Raw genomic sequence first — 21,566 nt, 5'->3', positions numbered from 1 at the left:
GAGGGAGCAGGAAAAGGGATTGTTCGCTTCTATAAACAACAAGAATTAATTATGCTCAGTAAATGACAGATGGGTTAAGATCAAAATCTGAATCTTTCTCAATGTGGGTGAAATCCACACTCTTATCTCCGAGTTGCATCAACCCCATTGCACAGCTCAGCTGGTGCCATGGGGCAATGCCACAGCTGGCACTTGTGCTGTCCTGGCACAGCGTTGGGGACAGCAGGTCCTGCCGTGGCCAGGACCAGAATCCCTCTGCTCTCGGCCCCGAGTATCCCTGGACCACATCTGCTCCCTCAGGGAAGCCCCCGCCTCCCGCTGGGCCCTGCAGAACAAAGGTTGTTCCTTCCTGGTGTTCCCCACCCTGAGCTGCCGCAGGAAAAGGGACACAGAAGAGACATGCAGCTGTAGGAAACAGTGAAATACATTTGGAAGCTCACAGGGAGCAGGAAAACTCGGTCTCCTGAGGAATTTTCCTGCTGGTGGCAGTCCGGTACTCAGCGCACAACAGCTGCTGTACACTTCTTTACCTCTGGAATGATAAATTCCTTGGAAGGCATCCCTGCACTCTCAGTTCCACCATGCACAGAGAGCTGTGAGCACAGGAGAGGACAACCAAGGGCACACACAGCTCATGCCACAGTGCACCTGCACAGCCAGGAGGGTTGGGATAACTAGAGAATAGGTGGAATCAAGGAACTACTCCCTTTCTCTCTCCCAAGTATTTGGGGATTTCAGCTCGCCTAGTTTGTCTCCAAATAAGAGTGATGTCCAAGGATTCTAAAAGAAAAAACTGTTCTCCAGCTCCTGTTCCCACCTGTGCTAGAGAACAACCTGGGGACAGTCACTCTGCCCCTGCTCCATCCTCCCACCTTCCACTGGGTCATTACTTTGACGCTCAATTATTTCACATTTGCAAAGCCATTCTCAAACCTTTTTTGAAAGCAAGTGATAGAAGTGCAAATTTTTATTATTGCTCTTGAAGAGCTTTTAGCAAAGCTGTTGTTAATGAGCTTGCTTAATGAGCTTTCTTAAATCTATATTTATACCCTATATACAGCTGTATATAGATAGAGCAATGCCTAAAATATGTGTGGATTGCACACACATATGCCTGGGAAAATGAAGGGTGATTAACATGCATCTTCTTCGGTTATACCGTGCAAGTATTTATTCCTTTTTCCTTGGAAATTGGAAAGATAAAAGATCCATTCTGGAATAAAATAATTCTGTGCATATGTGCTCGATGGTTTTGTTTATGAGCCCCGAGTATGTGTGTGTGTATGTGTGTTAGACAGATGGTGTGTCTGTTTGTAAGAGATATGATGCGGGGATGAATGTGTGTAAAATTACAGGTTTCTTAAGGGCTTTTATTTAATTTTCTTTTTTTTTTTTTTTTTTCTTAAGGAAAATACAAAATAACAAATGCCTGCTCAGTACATTATTTCCTGTGTCATGCTTTTTGTCAATATGACAGAGTATTCCTGCAGAAGGCAAAGCTGCACCCAAAAGTGAAGGGTGCTGCCCCCAGGGCTTCGAGCTGGGCATCGTGAATTCTCTTCAAGTTGTCAAAGTCCTGGGAAGTTTTGATAAGCAAATACCTTCTGGGCTCTGTCTCTTATTGGCTGTTTCTTCACCGCCAGATTTTGACACAAATAATCTGATTGAAAAATCAGGGAGGGGAACAGGAAAAAAAAAAAACAGAGAGAAAAAAGGAGAAGTATCTATTTCAGCAGACTGCAACCAAGTGAAAAAGTGGAAGAAGAGTCCCAAGAGAAGACGACGTCTTGCTTGTCTGGGGAGATTTCAAGGCAAATCCAGTAAAGCAAAGTCCCTCAAACAGGTGATTGATTTATTCTTTTAAACACTTTTAATTGCATTGGTTTTCTCATTTTTCTGATCTGTTTTTCTAAGCTTTATTCATTCTTCTTCTTTGCTTGTGTCTGCAAATATGTAACATATTCCACTGCCTAAGCCACTTGTCCTGAGGATTCCTTTATGGTAATAGTTCACCTGACTCATTTGAATTGAATCTTTTGAAATTATATGCCATGTACTTCACTTTCACATGTGAAAATGGAAATAGAACAAAATATAAGAGAAGTGACAATGGTCCCAGGTACCTGTGTCCCAGCCAGCTCCATCAGCAGGAGCTGTGGAGTTTTTTACTTTGCCATTGAGGAGGGGGCAAACTGTGTTTTTCCTTTTAATTCTCTTTTATAAGGCCAGATCTTTACATTCAGAGAGCAGCACACCTCTGCCATCACCTGTTCCAGTTTATGTAGATGACAATTCCTCTCCCATTCCCAGGATTTTTGCTTTGAATCCGTCTTTTATTATTTTTCCACCCTTTTTAAATATAGGCTGATGAATCTAACAAATTTTAGCATATGGAATTAGCTATTTATGGGCGCTTCTCATATCACAAGATTGATTCAATACATTAATGATTTGCAAGTTCATATTGAAATTGCATCTGTACATTAAGGAGATCTGGAATTTGGGAGATTGCACTGTATAAGTCCATCCATGGAAGCCAAAGGCAAAGTTTCCTAAAGCCAGTGGCATTCCCAACACCACATGGAGCTATGGGAGTTTTCTAGAGAACAAGTGCTGCAATTACAGTCTAAATATTTTTTTCTGGGTGTTGCAGCTATTTCTGTTCAACTTCTTGGATAAAATTTCCACCATAATTTTCTGCCCCTGCCATAATCCATTTATCCAATTCTTACCACAAGAATTAAAAATCTCTTGTTCATTTTTCCAATAAAAAAGTCCCATTTAAATTTCTTGCACTAAGTACATTCAATTATGCTAGGGGGACTAGTGGAAAAATGATTAATTTTGTTGTAAAGAGGTGAATATCTTTCAAATTTGACTTTATGCTTAAAGAGTCAAGAGTCCATAAAACATTTTATTTTATTTTATTTTATTTTATTTTATTTTATTTTATTTTATTTTATTTTATTTTATTTTATTTTATTTTATTTTATTTTATTTTATTTTATTTTATTTTATTTTATTTTATTTTATTTTATTTTATTTTAGCTCTTAAATCTCATGTTCCACTTTGTGCTTTTTTTCTTCAAAAATGTAGTCTTTTGAAAGACAAACTATTCTGTATTTTTGGAAGCTTCACTTTTTCCAGAAAAAAAAGCAGTAAAAACAAAGCAGGAAAATGGAAATATTAAGATATAAATATAAATCATATAAATGAAGTAACGGACAGGAAAAAGCCCTTTTTAGCCTAAAACTTTGTATGCTCATAAACTTATCTGAAGATGTGGTGTAATGTACTACTAGTGAGTACTAGCCTTGTAATGCCAGTTAAAATTTAATGTTTCACTGAGTGTAGTAAGAAAAAACATTTTCTTTTTTTATAATTTTATAGACATATTATATGTCTATACAATTAACCTTGGAAATCTGAAAACAGAATTACTTGAATTTAGAGAAAAGTGTAAGTCAGCTTTAGAATGGAGCTTTCACTGCAAATTGGGTTCAGCGTGGCACAATCCTACAAAGCTAATTCACCGAGAGTATGAATTTCCTCTAAATTACATCAAAGGACCAGTCCTGTGGGTTTGGGTACTGAGAGCTGTAGTGAAGTGAGAGTTAGGGCTGCAGGAGGAACATGGGATCCAGTAAAATGAGGATCTTGGGTCAGAAGCCACCCCTAAACTAAAAACCAAGCCCATTTGCGATGTTTCAGTGACCTGTTAGATTTTTACCTGGGGTACTTGAAAAATCATACTAAAGCATCACTGAGGGTGAAGGAACTCAGAGTTTGAACACACAAATGCTGGATCTGCTTTCAGATCTGACTGGGGAATTTATAACTGGTAAAAGAAACACTTCTAAGGTGCTTCAGGTGAGGTACCCAAAATAGTGAAGCTGCTTTTTTCCCTTTGGCTCCTGCTGTCTTTTCCTCAGGGCACATTATAACATTATTATACAGCTGCGTGAATGGCAGGCTAATAAGAATGTCAATTCTAGCCACCTACTGGCTTTATGTCCTATATTGAATTAATAAAAATGTCAGAACACTTCCATTTTGGATGGGCATTCCTACCCAAGCAATAAATTCCCTTGTGCACTTACCAGTCCAGGTAGAAACTGCTGCCACAGGGGCTGATATGAACAGACTCCAAAAAACGAAAGTTTAATTTTCAGCAAAAGATCAAAGCTAAATTCTGTCAGAAGCTTCAATAACTCTAAGACATAGCAGGGTGCGGGGTCCATTGTCCACAGCACTGCTTTTCCTGGGAAATACAGTGAGCCACTAGGAGCAGCTAATCTCTTGCTACAGATAATCTGGAGTTTCGAGGAAAAACAGTCCTTTTTCCTCCCACAGTCTCTGCTTGTAGCTTTCCTCTAGCCTGGTTGTGAATCACAAAGCCAGTCCAGTGCAGTTGTTAATTAACTCTGCTTTGGGCTCCCAGTTCCTTTTTTTTCTGTAAAATGGGGTGGGGGAAGGTGACTTCCTTTTGCAACGTTCAGTCCATTGAAGATGGTTGTGCTCAGTCATGGCCCTTATCAGCAGTCAGGATACTGGACCAAATTTGACTTTTACACAGGCTGGAGCGAACAATCCAGAAAGATTCTTCTTCTTCACTAGGAAAGAGGGGTTGTACTTAGTGCTGTCTGTACCTGGCATATGGGCACTGCCATAAAACTTTGCTGAATTGCTTAAGCCACCCATCTCCAGTCCTCTGATTTATACCTGGCTGTGCTGCCCAGCTGCTGCCACAGGATTCTCCAGGATTCTCTAGCCTGAGGGCAGGGAGAGTGGCTGTTCCAGCAGGCACAGCTGGATGCAGCCTCTCACCCTGCAGTTACCCACTGCCAGAGCCTCTTCTTCCACCGTGAAGGAAGCCCAGGGGAATGAGCTGGTTAATTCAGGCAGAGAAATCCGATATCTGAAGCTTCCTGGTGTGGATACCCCCCCATTGTGGACACGGTGCTGCCCCACCACATGGGGAAATCTCTGTGACAGGAATGGAAATTCCAGGTCTAAAGGGTTCAAGGCAGCACTTTAACTTGGGACAGGTCTATAATGTGGTGTTGGGTCAGTGCACGGGTAGCTCAGCTGGGACTGACCGAGAGGTCAGCAGTGCTGCTGGAATGGGAGGGACACAGGCTGAGCTGAAGGGTTATAACCCACTGCAGAACACCCCTGTGTTTGCACTGAGCTGCAGCTATTTCTGTGCCTGCAGCTTTGCACTGGGCAGGGATTCTTTACAGCTCTTTGAATGAACCTCATTAGAGAGTTCCAGGAGAGCAAAAAGCAGCCACGTACTTCAGTGCCCCTTGCCTCAAGGGCCTGCTTATGGTTCATCCTCAGTGCTGTTCTGTCCTTTTTCTAAAATTAAATTAAAAGTCTGCACTTGGCCTCAGCTTTCTATTATTCATCTCAAGATACACGTAAATTTCTTGGAAAAAGATGAAGAAAAACAGGTGAGTCATTTCAGAAGTAAAAATGGTTAGAGCCAAAAAGAGTTATCCCTGAAATCATAGCTGGAACAGTGGGAATCCTGGACCAGATTTAAAAGGACAGCAGCATATTGAAAGGCAGCTGGGCTGGGAGCACCCCAGCAATTCCCTTGTCCCCAGCAGACCAGGCTGTGGGAATTCCACAGCTTTAGGTACTACTGTAAATATGTCCCTCAAACCTTTAAACAACACCACTGGGCTCTGCAATTATATTTAGCATGAAGGGGTAGTACAGGTGCTTCTGAACTCTGGGGAACAGACCTTTCCACCCCTGCCTGTTTGGGATTCCAGGACTGCTCTGTCCTTGGACAGACATTTAATATAATTCCTGCTTAAAAGGAGAAAACTTTGTGGATTTTGGAGGTTTTTTCTTTAGTAAATAAGCAGCTTCCACTGAACTGCTCTCAGGAAGGAACAAAACTTAATAACAGTTTCCAGTCAACAGAGAGCCAGGACTTAAATGCTGACTTTTCAAATGAAATATAGCAAGATTTGTTTTTAGTGCCTCTATCCCAAACAATTACAAAGGAAAATGCAAATACGCATGCAAATAAGGCACCAACTGCTATTACTGAACACAACATCGTCCCTGTTGCCACCCTGCCTCCAGCAGAGCAGTTACCAGCCCCAGGGAGCGGGCACAGGGTGGGCTGGGTTCTGGGTAGCAAAGATAACACGTGCATTGCAGGAGAATTTGGTATGATTAAATTTCAGCATTTTATGTTTGTCCCTAACCCGCCATTTCAACGATCTGTAATATTTGAGTTGGGTCCAAAAGGTGACTTCTCAGCCAGCCCTCCTGCTCTGGCTCTGCTCTGTTGTTTGTCAGCCAGAACCACAACTACTCAAGCAAGAGGGAAACCCTCCACACATCATTCTGCAGGGATTTCCCTGTCACTCTCCTATTGCTGATGTATTTTCTATCATTATTGTTTATATAATAATTTCACTGTAGAGCCCAGGCCATGGCTTGGGACTGGGCCCTTCCAGGCACAGCACAAACACTCAGACTTTCTCCAGTGGGGATCTCTAACCCTTGGTTCCCTCTGTGTCCTCTCAGGGAGGAGAAGATCAGAGATGTAGCCTGTCCTGTAGTCAGAGCAGGACTACAAGAGACAGGTCCTGGCTTCCAACCAGGTTTTGGTCTGTAACACAGCACTCAGATTAGGCCTGTCCCTGTTTCTTTTTCTGTAATCCTTTGCCTCAGCCAGGGGTAGATTGTGAAGTGTGGTTTTCACAGAGTACACTTAATCTGAAACAAGTGGGAAGTTACTCCCCAAGCCACAGAGGTTTACCTGGTGTTTTTCTGTGTGTCATCCCAGGAAGTGAATGTAAGATGCCACGTTCCTTTTTGGTGAAGAGCAAAAAGGCTCACACCTATCACCAGCACCGCTGTGTGGAAGATGACCTGCCAGTACTCACGTGGAGTCCAGTCACCTCTGCCTTCACTGGTGAGTCAATCCATCCCCTGGGCTTATAGGAACACACAGACATAAATCAGTAACTCAGTAGGCAGCTAAGGGAGCAGGATGAGTGATCTAAAGAGCATCCAAAGGCTTCTACTCAGGGATGCCAGTCTAAGGGCAAGCTGATCCCTTACTGTGTGTCCTTTCTCTACACCAAATCCACACTGATCCTCCCTTTGTTTCCTGCTGGGTTCCTGGGGAGATTTGAGCTATAAGATGCTGTGTGGAGTTGGTCACATTTGGGAAAAATGACCAACTTCAGGCCACTAAGGGAAAAGAGCTTGCACTGGGTTGTCAGTGTTCTACAAACTCACAACTTTGCCACCTCCATCTCCAGTTTCATGTGTTCACTGCCCACATTCCCTCTGGACTGCATCTGCTCTACCTCAAAGTGTTACCATCTCTTCCTGGTGTTAACACCACCCAACACACTTCTGCCCATCCCTGCTGTCCTCTCTCTGCTCCAGCTCCTGCTCTCCCACAGCCATCCAAGCAGTGGCAGGGCCAGGCTAGTTTCTTCTTCCTTCAGGCACCATTCAAATTTTCTTTATTCAAATTTAGGATCAATTTACCCTTTGTTCTAGCCCTGGCTATCAAACTAGAGTCTAGCCCTGAGATAAGTTTGATAAAAAGGAAAGGAGGTAACATTTTAATTTCCATTCCTGCCATCATCCTTCAGCCATTTGCTGTCTTTGGTGCAGTGGCAGGTTTGACAACAGATAAATACTGTCTTTCAGCAGATCTGTCCCATCTCCAGCAGAAAGGAGACACATGTTGGACCTCTGTCCATTTTAGATTCTTACTACAAAGTTTATCAAGGGCTGGTTGGTGTCTTTAAGGGCTAAGACAAGCATGGAGAAATAAATGAGAGTGTGGGCAGGAGGAGGTGAGGCTCAGAGCATAAGGACTTGCCTCCCCTCTCTGCTTCCCTCCTTGTCTGTCCATAAATCCAGCTTAACAATACCCAGCTTCTCAGGAGAGGGGTGGGGAGGTTAATAAGTCAGTGATTGTTAGTTACCCACACAAGCGGAAATGGTTTTAAATAGGGAAATAATTCTTACAGCATAATTCTAGGGTTGGTTTTCTCTAACCGTATCAGGTATCAAGATCCGATCATCTCATCCTGCCCCTCTGCCTTGCCTATCTCATCTTGCTTGGAATTTCCCTTGGTCAGCAATGGGCAGATCTTGAATGCTGATGGCATTACTCTGCACTTCCTCAGGGAACTGAGCATGGGCTGCTGTGCCCAGGCAGGAGTTCACACATGAGTACGAAACTCACCTGAACAGACTCCTCTTGATGCAGCAAGAGTGACATAACTGTGACATGACTGTGACACTGCTCTTTGCAGCCACAGGAGACAGGACACCAGAGGACATCAAGAAACAGGACCTGGGATGTGTGGTTCCAAAACAAGAAAAGGACCCACCTGAACTGAAAGAAGAAAGTGTCCCTGTCCAGTACCTGAGCAGGATGCTGCCAGGCCCTTCAGCTCAAGGTTTGCTACCCAAAATCCCAATTGCAAAAGAGGTCAGGGCTGAGCTGGTTATGGAGCTCCTAAAACTGGGCCCAGATTTTCAGTAAAAGAGAGGTCTTATTTTGACATCAATGGTCAAACTTTCCCCAGGCAGAGCTCATCAGGAGCATTCTGTATTTCCCTTTACAGTTCTGGTCTACACCAGAAAGAATGAAGGATAGTGCTGTGATTCCCAATGAATGAACCTCCCCATCTTAATGCAGCTCTGTGCTACGTGGGTCACGGCAGGTGCCCACAGGATACTTGTTCAAACACCCCATCAAGGAGGGCTAGCAGGGGGCTTAACTCTCCCTTAGCCATAACATTTCCACGGCATTCTTTGCCATAAAATTTCCTCAGATTGAAATCAAAGTCACAACAGGACCTTTACCTGGGGAATCAGGGTTTGAATCAAGAAGTTGCCAACTGCAGCTCCTGAGGTCAGGCAAGATGGGTTACTTTTTTACAGCTTCAGGCGATGGTGTGACACCTCTCCCTCTCCTTTGCAAACTCAGAGATGGCCATGCCAGGGCTGGAGATCAAGGACTGCACTAACACCGTGAACACCCCAACCTTCTACAAAGCCAGCTTTTCCTGGGATGCTTTTCATGTGCCATACAGCTACCAGCAGATGTCTTCCAGCTCCCTGCTGGAGCATCCCGTGAGCCTGTATGGGAGCCACCTCCTGCCAAGCACTGAGCCCCCCCTGGATTACAGCCTGCATTACTCCTCAGACATGGAGACCTTCCACTGTGTGAAGTGCAACAAGGTGTGTGTTGGATGAGAACCTCTGGGATGGGGAGGGCCTGGTGGGATTTTCATAGCACACATGAAGCATGAAACCCATTCTTCATTTGCTCACACCAAAGTGTGTGGCTCAGAGCGCGGCCTGCAGTCAGGAGAACAAGGCACTGGGAATGCTGCAGCTCACAAGAGTTCTCACAGAGGGGAGGATTAAATAAAGAGAAGGAATTGAAAACAGAGCTGGAAATGCAGCCACCTCATGTCAGAAGAATCACTGGGATTTTGTTTTGCAGGTGTTCTCCACTCCCCATGGACTGGAGGTCCATGTCCGAAGGTCTCACAGCGGGACCCGTCCCTTTGCTTGTGAAGTGTGTGGCAAAACCTTTGGGCATGCTGTGAGCCTGGAGCAGCACACCAACATCCACTCCCAGGTGGGTGGCGTGGTTCCAGAGAAGCAGCTCTGGCCCTCAGCTCTTCCTTAATCCTTTATAGAGGAAGTGACACTTCCTAGGTTACAAACGTGATGCCTTTCCTGTGGCACGCAGTGACAAGGACAGGAGCTCTTGGTCTCAAAAATCTCAGACTGCCCTTCAGAATTCCTTGGAAGGGAAAGGAGGATCATTGCTACTCACTCTTCTGTGCCTCACCTCCTGCTAAAGGGAGCAGGAGTTTGGATCACAAGATAGGATCCATTTCCATAATTAACCCTCCCTGCACTCCCTTTATGCTGCACCCAGCATTATCAGTCCATGAGCCAAAGAGATTTGCTTATCAAATCTACAGTTCTCATCACTCTTCAAGCTCTGTCACATGTCTTGCAGCCTCAGACATCCCATGATTTTCCTTCCCCTACAGGAAAGAAGCTTTGAGTGCAAGATGTGTGGGAAGACATTCAAACGTTCCTCCACCCTCTCCACTCACCTCCTGATCCACTCGGACACACGGCCCTATCCCTGCCAGTACTGCGGGAAGCGCTTCCATCAGAAGTCAGACATGAAGAAGCACACGTACATCCACACAGGTGAGAAACTAAATATTCCAATGGGAAAATGCAAATTAGAGCCCATCATGCCAATGCACATACACAGTCCCCAGACACAGAGGTATTAGACTGAGGATAAGTGCCCAGAGGCACTGGAAAGTCATTATTCCATGTGGGGTGAGACAGCAGGAGGCTGAAGCACATCTGCCTGACAAGGAGGTGGTTATTGGCCAGCCTCTGGTGTATGTTGGGGTTGCACCCAGCCCTGGATTCAGGGAATGGGTCACTCAAGTGGAGAGGACTGTCCCTGGTTCTTCCCACCCGCTGCTGCTGGATCACAATCCAGACATATCCGCAGGAGAGCTGATGCCCAAGCAGCTCTGACTCTGCTAAAATGCATTTCTCTGTTCCTTCACCTCTTAAAGTGGGGTTTTTTTTACCATTTTCTGTGCCCTGCAGGGGAGAAGCCCCACAAATGCCAGGTGTGTGGCAAAGCCTTCAGCCAGAGCTCTAACCTGATCACCCACAGCCGCAAACACACCGGCTTCAAACCCTTCAGCTGCGAGCTCTGTGCCAAGGGCTTCCAGCGCAAGGTGGATCTACGGAGGCACCGGGAGACCCAGCACAGCCTCAAGTGAGGGGTGGCTCCAGGTCTTTACTGGAACTCCCACTTCATGCTCCAGGGAAGAAGACTGTCCCCAGCATCTCCATCCACATTATAAAGCTCCCATGGTGTCCTATGTTCCCCTGAGGACTGGCCAAGTCATGCATTGGCTTTGCTGTTTGGCACCACAGGGCCTTGCACATCCCAAAGAAACCTGTGGGAGCTTTCACTTTTTGATTGCAACAGGTACCAACCCAGATCTGACATCACCTGCTCAAGTGTAAATCCAGAGGAATTCCTCTAAGGTCACTATCACTCTGGATTTACACCAGGAGCAGAATCCAGTTTGTCAGGCTGCCCAGCGGGGAGGAGGGGACTCCTGGGCTGTTGGCAGCAACAGTCTTTGCCAAGCTGGTGCTGTAACCATGTTCTGCTCTGATGGTTGGGAAGATAAGCCCAAGGCATGCAAATAGATTGCATTCAGTCAGCTGTGTTCAACCTGGACAGGCCTTCTGCAGAGACTTGCCCAGGCCATAAATTCTACCAACAGACACCTTAAAGTAATTTCTTTCAGCAGAGCATTTACTCTGATCAAATGACAAGTTAACTGTGCTGTATTTTTAGCTTGGAGTGGGAGGAAAATACTGAAGAAACAGCTCCTATCCCTAGCAGATAACAGGGGTCTCTAAATACATTCCTCAGACACAGCACGATGCAGAGATCCCAAGCAGGCTCCAGGAAGAGTCACACCACAGCACCAGGCAGGAGCTGATCATCCCCCATGTCTTGGTACCATGGGAGAGTTTGGCTGCTCTTGGAATTGGGGCTGGTATGTACCACAGTATTTCCCTGTATATGCTGGACATGCCAGCTTAGAGCTGTCCTGAGCAATCCTGAGTCACTGCATGGGCAGGAGTGACCCTGGATATCGCTGTCAAGGGCCAGAGTTCTGCTTGCCAGGCACTCTCCTCAAGGAGGAAGTGACTGAGCCTGTACATGTTGGCAGAGTATGCAAGTACCTCACAAACATTATACAAAGAGAGCAGTGGTATTTCCTCCTTTTGCCAGGTCTAGGGGTTGAAGCAAAGCACTGAAGCAAGTAAAGAACCAGTTCCCCTCCAAGCTCTGCCAGATTCTCTCTCTATAACCTTTGGCAAGTCACCACACTGGGCTTTTGTTTTTCCATCCCTCCTGGTGACGTAGGGCTATTCACTCAGGTTTGTGGAGCTCCCCAAGTTCTTAACAGGAAATACAAAGTATTATAAAACAGAAAAGTGTTTTCAGTTAATTGGGGCATTGTAGCAGCATGTGGCTCACTCCATAACTGCATCCCTGAACACACAGCTTTGGACAACAACACCAGTGGGAATTACCCTGGGAATGGGCTGTGGCCATTTCACTCCAAAAGCTTATGAAGGAAAGCTGCCATCATGGGCAAAGACAAAATGGTCTAAGTGGAAAATTCCTGTATTGCCAGGAGAGAACGGCCCTCAGTTCCACTGCTGTAAATCCCAAGTTACTCTCCTAAGACCTAAACTGTACTTGCCCCTTTTATGCTGTGCCTAAGCTGTAAGTCATTAATATGTACCTGGAAGCTCAAACCCAGAGTCTGTACTCCTGGCTTTACTTGTACACTGTAAATATGTATTTATACTTATTCTAATGTATATTTTTATTGCACTATACCAGACAGTGACATGCACAGGCCTGCTGGGATTTATCTGATAAATCTGTTCCTTCTTAGTAACTGGGCTAACACAGTGTATTTCATGTTCAAAACACTTATTTAAAGAACAGTTCATACCTGACTCTGGGGACACAGGCAATGGGGATGGGGTGCAAAAGGAGAAAGAAAAGAGTTTAGGATTGCTCTTTATAATTTGAGTGGGATTAAAGATGGAAATTCACATGCAGGAAAGGGCTCCCATTAGAGAGACTTTCATCCTGGAGACAGACTGGTGCAGAGCCCCACAGATCCAGAGCCAGCTCTGCAGAGCAGGAGTCGACACACAGAATGTCCAACAGGCAGTGCCAAAGCCCCCAGAAAATCCCTGCTGTCCTTTCCTGAGCCATTCTGGGGAAGGTGCATAACCTGTGATGGAAGTGGTCCCCGGCCCCACAGCCACCTGTGAACATCACACATGCACAAGCCTTGCTCAAAGTCATTTCAGCTTATTAAAACTACTGCCCAAAATGCAAACTCTGTTTGTTATTCCCCTTGTTCTCCACTAATCTGCAAACAGATATACTCAAAGAGGGTGTCAGGAATCTGGACTGCTCAGGAGCAAAACCCTCCAGCCCCAAACCAGTGCAGACTTCCCTGGGGACAGCAGAGGGATCTGACACATGTAAAACTTCCCAATTCTGGCCATTTGGAGCCAAGTGCTGGCACACATCAATTGGAAAGAGTGCCTGTGACCACTCATAAAACCAAACCAGACAGCTGGTTCTTCTGAGCCTCATAAAGAAGAGCTGCTATATCCATTAGATGTTCATTCCTGTCCTTGATTTTCAAGGTACAGAGGAGCTATAAGCTTCAATGGACAACTGGGATCTTCTCTCCTGTGTGCTCCTATGGCTTCTCCCTCCAAACACAGCACACATCACCCCAGTCCTGTGTATTTCCCCAGGACTCCAGGGAGGGTTACTGAGCCCAGATATTCCTGAAGAGCAGCTACCCTGGAGGAGGCAGTGCCAGGAGAGAGCTGGTGTTGTTAACACTTAGCCTGGTGCTTGTGAGGAGCCTGAGGAGCACATCCCAGGAGATCCAGGGACAACTTTGGCTGGATGGGCAGTGAGTGGAGGAGCATGCTGGGATGGCTGCAGGACATGCTGCAGAGCTCAGGAGAACACATCTGTGATCAGAGCAGTGCAGGGGATGCAGGCTGACCCACTCCCAGAGACACAGCCTGTGGGGGGCCACAGGCAAAGGCACCAGAGAGACAGGAGGTGACAAAAGGGAGGAGGAGGACAGGGAATTAACTTGCAGTGTTTTCCACTAAGAGACTACAGATTCTTCCTCTTGGGTAATGAGCTGCCACTTTAAGATCACCTAATGCCCAAGCCCTGGCATTGCTTGAGGCCTCTGGATGCCAGCAGCCCCAAGGAAAAACAAGGCAGAGCCTCACTGCCCTTCTTCCAGCACAGCACAGCACCAGCCACAGGCAGACCTGCTGCAAAGAGCAGGCAAAGGGCTGCCCTCATCCTTGGAGCTGCTGAATCTACACCATGGGTACCTAAGGATGCTCAGCACACATCAGGACTAGGCCATGGCTGTCACCAAACACACCTGGCCTTGCTCTGCAAACATGCAAATCCTCCCCAGTTCCAATCACTCTGGTGCAAGCCCTTTCCCACCACCTCCCCTTGCATCACAAACATTCTGGTCAGTCAGTCAAGGAAACAGATAACGAAAAGCAAAATCTCAACTAATCTTTGTGACTGAAGAAAGAGCTGATTGTTTTTGCCTCTCTTTGAGCCCACTCTGTATCCTGTACTTCCCCAGTCCCCTTCACACCTTCCTCCCTTTATTGTTAGGGTGAAAAAAATCCTGGTCTCTGAGCTGTTTTGTTTAGCAAATGAGGGACATGCAAAGCACTAACCCCGGGCATCTGTCAGGAGGAGAGAGGTGCCTCTGTGTCTTCCAGACAGCCTTGAGGCACTGAGAGCAGCAGCCCAGAAGAGCTGTGATTAAGGGTGGATTTCAGTTTGGACACAGGATAAATCTGTCTTCTTAATGAGGACAGAGCCACGGGACATCTGCAGGAAGCAGAGGGGTGTTCCCAGCTAGCACAGCATTAGGCTGGAGATTATCTTCAGGTTGTAATAACCTCATGGAGTGCAATCCTGGAGAAGGCAAGATCCAGAAGCTTTCTTGTGTTGGCAATTGTTAGGGAAGCCCTAAAATGAACTGAGAGGAAGGACAGAGAAGAATTAGACTCCAGCTGGGTGCAGGTTCTACTGGTTAGAGTTATTTACTGCATCCACTTGCTTCCCACCTTAGATATCACAAGAAAGGGTTTTTAGCAAAAAAGAGGTAAGAGCAGAATCCCTTGTCCTCACAGCAGGTTGTTCCCCAGTCACAGGTGATGGAGACACAACAGCAGTTTAGTTCCAGCCCATCAGCACAGCACACAAAAGGAAACTTGAAGGTGTGGGGCAGTCTCCCTGAAATAGCTGCATGCACATTTCCTTGCACAGGGAAAACATTCCTGCCTGCCAATAAGGGCCTAACATGGGACTAGGTTAGATGTTACAGAATAATAATTAAAAAAAAATACATCACAAATGACTTTTAAACATTTAATCTGCTCACAAAGCAGAGATTTTTCCACCCCCCCCCCCTTTTAATTTGGAATAGCACACTTACTTATAGGAGGCAACCCAGAACAGACACACAAAAATTATTCAGGGATAGTGAATCTGTGCTGGATGAGAAGTAAAAAAACACAGATCTTTGCAGAGTACCTGGCTCACCATTTTAAAACTAACAGTCAGCATGGACACACACTGATCTTAAGGCTACAACTTTAAACTGAGACTTAAGATCTGCCACACATTTCCTGCATGACCTTGGGCAAGACGGGCAATGCAAAGAGTGCTGGATTTCTGAAGTTGTTCAGCACACTGTGAAGCTCTCAGAAACTCTTCACCCCATCTGTGAGTGAAGGATAATCATTCCCCTTCATTTCACTTGTTTATTTCAACGGTAAGATAGTCAGGAATGAGCCTGCTCCTCCTTATCTTCCACATCCAGCACCTCGCACAATGGAGCCTTGATCTGGGCTGGAACGCCCGAGCACAACGGTGACACCAATAACCAGTGATAGGAACTGAATCCAGCCTCATTCCAGAGCTGGCTCAGCAATCCTGCAGGCAGGCACAGCCAGACCCTGCATTAAACCCACTAAACTCAAAACCAGCAGAGGAGCAGGGCAAGCAACAACGCAGGGAGGATAAACCAGACAAGATTTTGACTCAGGAATAATATTGCAGGGAGAAAAACACAGCTGGATAGGGCTGTAAACACCCCACTCAACGCCTTCGCTCTGGATGTGCTGCTTCAATCTGAGCACTTCTCAATCTGGTCCTTGGGCTGATTTTGACCTGTGGGCCCAAGGGGGATCTGTGTTCACTGCACCAGCCAGCAAGGCAGGCAGAGAGCAGAGAGTCCTCAAGAGTGGGGAAATCTGGGGCTGGGGAGGAGCTGAGCGTGCACTGAGCTCAGCTTTGGTCTGATAAGTTTATCAAGCACTGCCGGCTGCTAACTGTCAGCCGGGGAAGGGAGCCTGTTAGGGAGGAGGAACAGCTCCCAGGGCAAGATAGGACAGCCCAGGCCTTATCACAGTGCCTGAGCCAAAGAGGGAACTGGAGAGTGAGCACTTTCCAACCACTTCATCTGAACAACAGACAGATTGGCAGGAAAGGCCTGTCAGCCCTTCACCTCTGTCACCCAGGGACCCCCATCCATGCAAATAACCCGGGTAAGTGCAGCCTGGGAGCTGCAAACATGAACACTGGGACCTGAGGGAGTGCATGGCGAAGGTTTTCTTACCTCCTTGAAGGATTAAAACCAAGTAGAACATCCCAAGTTAAAACTCTGTTCTTAGGAAAAATATCAAGGACTATTGGTAGGAGTTTATTTCTGAATGATACTTGTGAGTTCTGCACAAAAATCATTTCCTAGTGTCTTAAAGGCAGAGCTGGCAGGGCAAAAGACCTTGGATTTCAGACTGAGTGTGCATGAGACAGCTGAGGTTTCTCATGTTACATTGAATGCAGGGAAACAGCTGGAAAGTCAGAGAGCTGTGTCCGTGTGCCTGCTGCACGGTGCCACGACGGTGGTGGTGGAGAACTCAGCAAGACTGACAATACTTTACATTTGAATAGCTCAGCAGTGCCCAGAGCATTGCCCAGTGTGAGAGTCAGATTTGCAACAAACAATTCTGATGCTTACTGAGTGAGCTGCTCCTGTTCAGTGCCCAGAGCAGCTTCTCTCCCGTGCTGCCTTCCCTGAGGTTTGGGAGGGGGTCTACACTTCACTGTTGCACCAGTCACTAAGGTTTGGTGTACAGAGAATTGCTCTGTCTCTGAAAAATAGTAAAACCTCCTGTGTGAACAGAAGGAAAAAAATTCTGACCGTTCCCATTTGAGCTGCAAAAGCATGAGCCAGCAAACTCCCCTTCACATCTTCTTCTAGGGCAGCAATAACCAAATCAATACAGCTGAAGATCATACCAGGGACACCCTCCTGTGTTTGGATGAGCTCCCCTGGACCTGTGCAAGCTCCCTGTGCAAACACCTCAGCCATGACAGGGAGGGGAATGAGAGATTCCTGCAGGGCACATCCTCTGCTTGATTTCCCTGATGAAGCTGGGTCATGAAGGATGAACCAGTGTTACACCTGCAGCTTTAACAGATTTCCTTAGCCTGCCAGCCCATGCTGTTATCAGGTCATTGCTCATCCAGACCATATGGACAGTTCTCATCCTGCATCCCACCACCTTTGCTTCAGGCTGGTGTCTTGGGTCCTGCCTGTATCTGGGGGTTTTACAGAGATGCAAGCCCTGCTCCTGTGCTGGAGGGATGTGCTCATCCTTGGCTGCCTGGATGCAGTGCTGTCCCCAGCTCTCCATGGGATACAAGGCTAGAAACCTTCAGCAGTAGGTCAGGAGATCTCTGCTGTCACCTGGTGACTCAAGGGCTTTCTGCTCCCAAAGCACATATCTAAACCAGGGCTGAAGTCCTGCCTTGTATGCACCTACTTCTCTCCCTGCAGAGAGGGAGCCCAGTATCTGTAGGCATCTAAAGTTACATGAGCTGAGTCACAGCCCTGTGGTTTCTGCACCACTCTCAGGCTGAGTTTCTCACAGCTAATTCTGCTCCAGCCCCTAATCTACAGTTCTCCAGGTCATGAACAACCTCTAAGCCATTTAATTCCTCTGTGCATCAAGGACTCCTCAGCAAGCTCCAACAGCCACAGTCAGCATCCACCAAAACAATTCTGACTTTCAAGGCTTCCTCATGAAGAGCAAGGGGTTTAAAAACCCATCTCCATTGATTCTGCCTTCCTCTTGGATAATTTTAAAGCCACGGGACTTTATCTTACATCCCAGGCTCATCTATATTAGGAGCTTTGGTGGGATTTTTAGCAGTGGTCAAGTTCACTGGTTTTTTTCTCTTTATAAATTAGAAGTTATCTCTTGTCTCAGTTGAGGAAGAGGAAATTGGAGATGACAGAGCACTCTTGTTTCTGAAAGGGCCCCCTCCTGAGAGTGTGGACATAGTGACACACTGCTGTGTGTCAGTCAGACATCCTTGCCTCAGCTCCATATTTAGATCCAGCCTGGAGCAGCTTCAAGATCTGCAGGTAAGAGCAAGGTAGAGTTTCTGCACATGCACTGCAATATACTGGAGTGACATCATGAAAAATCCTGCAAAAACCCCATCAAGCATCAAAGCAAGGTCTCTGCATTGGGATCCACCAATTAATTTTTCACCTTAGAATATTTGTGCAAATTTGAGTAGGACAACAAAAAATGGAACTCAGGTGAGCTAGACTTGCAGTCTTGTTTGTTAACCAACTTTATCTTACCTCCTTGAAGGTTTAAAACCAAGTAGAACATCCCAAGTTAAAACTCTGTTCTTAGGAAAAATATCAAGGACTATTGGTAGGAGTTTATTTCTGAATGATACTTGTGAGAACTGCACAAAAATCATTTCCTAGTGTCTTAAAGGCAGAGCTGGCAGGGCAAAAGACCTTGGATTTCAGACTGAGTGTGCATGAGACAGCTGAGGTTTCTCATGTTACATTGAATGCAGGGAAACAGCTGGAAAGTCAGAAAGTTCACGGTGCCACGACGGTGGTGGAGAACTCAGCAAGACTGATAATACTTTACATTTGAATAGCTCACAGTGCCTAAAAATTTCAAAAGGGCACAACAGGCAGCAGGATTTAGCCCCCCAGACTGCAGCTTCTCACAGCATCATTATTAATTCTGCAGAAGATACAACACAACTTTTGTAGTCATCAGGTACAGTAATTTCTACTTTGGGGGTACCACCTCCTCATCCTTTCTTCCTCAATCCCAAAGTCCCCAGCAATCTTAGCTCAGACGGGAATGTGACTCAAGCCTTCAACTGAAGAGCTGTCACCTGCAAACCCTGAAGGCTGGATGTGGCCGTGGTTTTATCACTGGCCACCAGCTGCCTCTACAGCTCTTGCCTCCTCCCCAATGATTCAGCAAATCTTCTTCAAGGAGAAAAACAAGCACACAAATGAACAAATCACAATGTCAGATTACAAGATGAGAGGGGAAAAGCTGTGGCTCGAAGGAGGGAGATAAAAGTTGGTGAAGTTAGACAAGCCAAGGATGAAAATGCCCAATAAAGACAAGTTTTTTTTGAAGGGGAGCAATAATAAAAATGTGGAAAAAAAAGTTTGGATACTTAATGCTGTGAAACATTGCTAAGAGTAAGAAAACAATGTGAAAGGAAATGAAGCGTATTCTACCCTCTGCCATCTGGACATTGCACAGGGCTGATAGGGATTTTTACTGGTATACATGAGAACTGAACAGTCCAATCTGGTTTACACTGGAACAGTGTAAAGCTATTTTCAGAAGGAGTTTCTCCTCTCTGTAACCAAGACTTACACTAATCTAGAAGCTCCTTGCCAGGCACTTTGAATGTCACTGTTCCAGGAAAAAAGGATGCAAGTCATTAGCAGAGGGCAGTTGGAAGTAATGTTTTAACTCCTGACAGCTTTGGCTACTGCATTGTATTTTTCTATCATAGCCCTTTTCCATAAAGGTTTTGTTTCCTGCTTGAGGCAAAACACAGGATCAGTGTAACAGTTCTGTAGAATAAAAAGTAAAAAAGAAACTCCAGCCAGACCTCAGCTAGGGGATGCAATATTTCCTCTAATGGCATTCCACTTCACTCAGAGCCCAGACTTCTAAGAACACCGTGAGATTTTAGGGAAAATAAGTGTTTGGAATTTATGGAGAGCTCATGCCACATTTGGGGAATCTCTCAGCCCAGCGAGTCCTCCAGTATCTGTGAGAGAAATGCAGCCTTCCCCTGGATTAAATACAACACAAAAAGTAAGCACAGAAGGAAGGGGAGCTCAGGAACCATGGACACATATGGGATAGATAAACTGTCCCCAGAGGGATGAGAGTTTTGGGGTACACACTCACACTGCTGTTCTTTCCTAGGAAATACAAAAGAAGGAACCAGAGGCTTTCCCTTCGAGCTCACCTGGGATATTATTCCTGTGTAAGTCATGTAAAGAGTGCTGGGGTGTCTCCTTTTACAGCATTTCCCTGTGTTGTGCTGCCATCTGCTTTCACAGCTCTAGGAGTCTCCCCTCAGGTCTGACAATACTCAGCTGAGCTCTAGAACTCCGTGTCAGCCCACCTGAAGAGAGGAGAACTTTCCACAGAGTTCAAATGTTTAAACTGTGGCTACAGAGAAGATGGAGATTCCCTTTAGGAGGAGTCACAGGGGAAAATGAGGGGTAATGGGTACAAAGTTACTCCTGGGGAGATTACGATTGGATGCTAGAGGACAATTTTTCACAGTGAGAGCAGTCAGCCATTGAAATAACCTCCCCAGGGAAGTGGTGGATTCCCCAACACTGGACACTTCTCAGATCACCTGGACAGGGTACTGGGCTGTCTTATCTAAACAGGGCTTCTGCCAAGGGAGGTTGGATCAAGTGATTCTTGAGATCCCTTCCAAATTGGTATTCTTTGTTTCCATCAAAACGTGCTACTGCTGCACCCTACAGGCTGGAAACATTTTATTATTAGTCACAATGTCTAAGCCAGGCTTATGGTCTTGTGGGGGGAGTGGCTCCTGGGTGTTTGGGGCTGGTTCTGTTTCTACCCCATCCCAGAGCTCTCACTGAAGGAACACACCCAGTTCCCACCTTGCTGGGATGAGCAGAAGGAAGAGCAGCAGCTGACAGACAGACATGCCACCAACCCTGACTCAAAAACCCCACAGCGTTGGGGGACACAGGGCTCAGCTGTGCCAGAGATGTCCCACATGCTGGATCCCCATGGGAAAGGGAGAGCTCGGGAACAGGGGGGAAATGGGCTGGAGACCTTCACCTGCTGAAGCTGCTGCCTTGTTCTGCTTTATCCCTTTAGGTCTGGCACAACAGAGGAGGCACGGGAAGAAACTGCCTGGCAGTGGCCACTCCAGCAAAAGTCCACTTGAGGTGAGGGGACCTGGGGATGTGGTGAAGAGCATTGCTCTTCCCAGCACACCCCACTCATCCTGGGATGCAGCAAACCTGGCTTTCTGCCAGGAATCGATGCCATGTGTTCCTGTGCTCTCCTGGCCCCAAGTGGCTTTGCCAGATGAACAATCTGGGAGATCTCCCACAAGAAACATCTTTCATTTTCTCACTGTTGGCCTTCACTGGCACTTTTTAAAGGAAAAAAAGTATCTTAAGGGCATTTTCCTTTTGCATTGCTCCTTGATGCAGAGGTTGGACCAAAGTTAACTTGGTCACTTGTCTGAGTCCCTTCTCTTCTGAGATCTGGAGCACAAACTTCATTTTCACATGTTCCAGTGACAGCTGTAAGTCTGTGTAAGCCACAGACAGAGTGCAAACCTGATCCCTTCCCTATTTATTATAGAGGGATATAACAATTACTGGTTAAGGGGTGAGAACCTGGTTGGCCTCACCAGGACCTGTCAACCACACAATGCCATCTTTGTGATGAAGAAATGTCAACCAAACCACTG

At 46.2% G+C, this 21,566-nt stretch overlaps 1 protein-coding gene across 2 annotated transcripts; it reads left to right on the top strand.

Annotated features, from left to right (window-relative positions):
• The first annotated feature begins 1,707 nt into the window (after positions 1-1,707).
• Positions 1,708-21,096, top strand: GFI1B (growth factor independent 1B transcriptional repressor). 2 transcript variants are annotated; one of them, XR_015774375.1, is made up of 9 exons: positions 1,708-1,843; positions 6,816-6,944; positions 8,311-8,457; positions 8,991-9,244; positions 9,513-9,650; positions 10,075-10,240; positions 10,661-11,634; positions 20,024-20,084; positions 20,963-21,096. XR_015774375.1 is itself a non-coding variant. In XM_005527303.3 (7 exons), exons 2-7 carry the CDS (start codon positions 6,830-6,832, stop codon positions 10,837-10,839), a joined length of 999 nt encoding a protein of 332 aa, XP_005527360.1. In that variant the 5' UTR covers positions 1,708-1,843; positions 6,816-6,829; the 3' UTR covers positions 10,840-12,552. The 2 variants fall into 2 exon arrangements, 1 of the variants encoding a protein (XP_005527360.1); XM_005527303.3 differs by lacking the exons at positions 20,024-20,084; positions 20,963-21,096 and having other exon boundaries at positions 10,661-12,552.
• The last annotated feature ends 470 nt before the right edge of the window (positions 21,097-21,566 follow it).

Source organism: Pseudopodoces humilis, chromosome 22, assembly GCF_049639895.1.
Source record: "Pseudopodoces humilis isolate 2021_Gansu_Grassland_sample_001 chromosome 22, ASM4963989v1, whole genome shotgun sequence".
NCBI classification, from domain to species: Eukaryota; Metazoa; Chordata; class Aves; order Passeriformes; family Paridae; genus Pseudopodoces; species Pseudopodoces humilis.
This window is presented reverse-complemented; position numbering and strand designations above follow the sequence as displayed.

Excerpts from the sequence above, each read along its gene's own strand:
- GFI1B (XM_005527303.3), top strand. The coding sequence starts at position 6,830 with ATGCCACGTTCCTTTTTGGTGAAGAGCAAAAAGGCTCACACCTATCAC. Across the intron at positions 6,945-8,310 it reads AGTCACCTCTGCCTTCACTG|CCACAGGAGACAGGACACCA; the intron begins GTGAGTCAATCC and ends TGCTCTTTGCAG. Across the intron at positions 10,241-10,660 it reads GCACACGTACATCCACACAG|GGGAGAAGCCCCACAAATGC; the intron begins GTGAGAAACTAA and ends TGTGCCCTGCAG.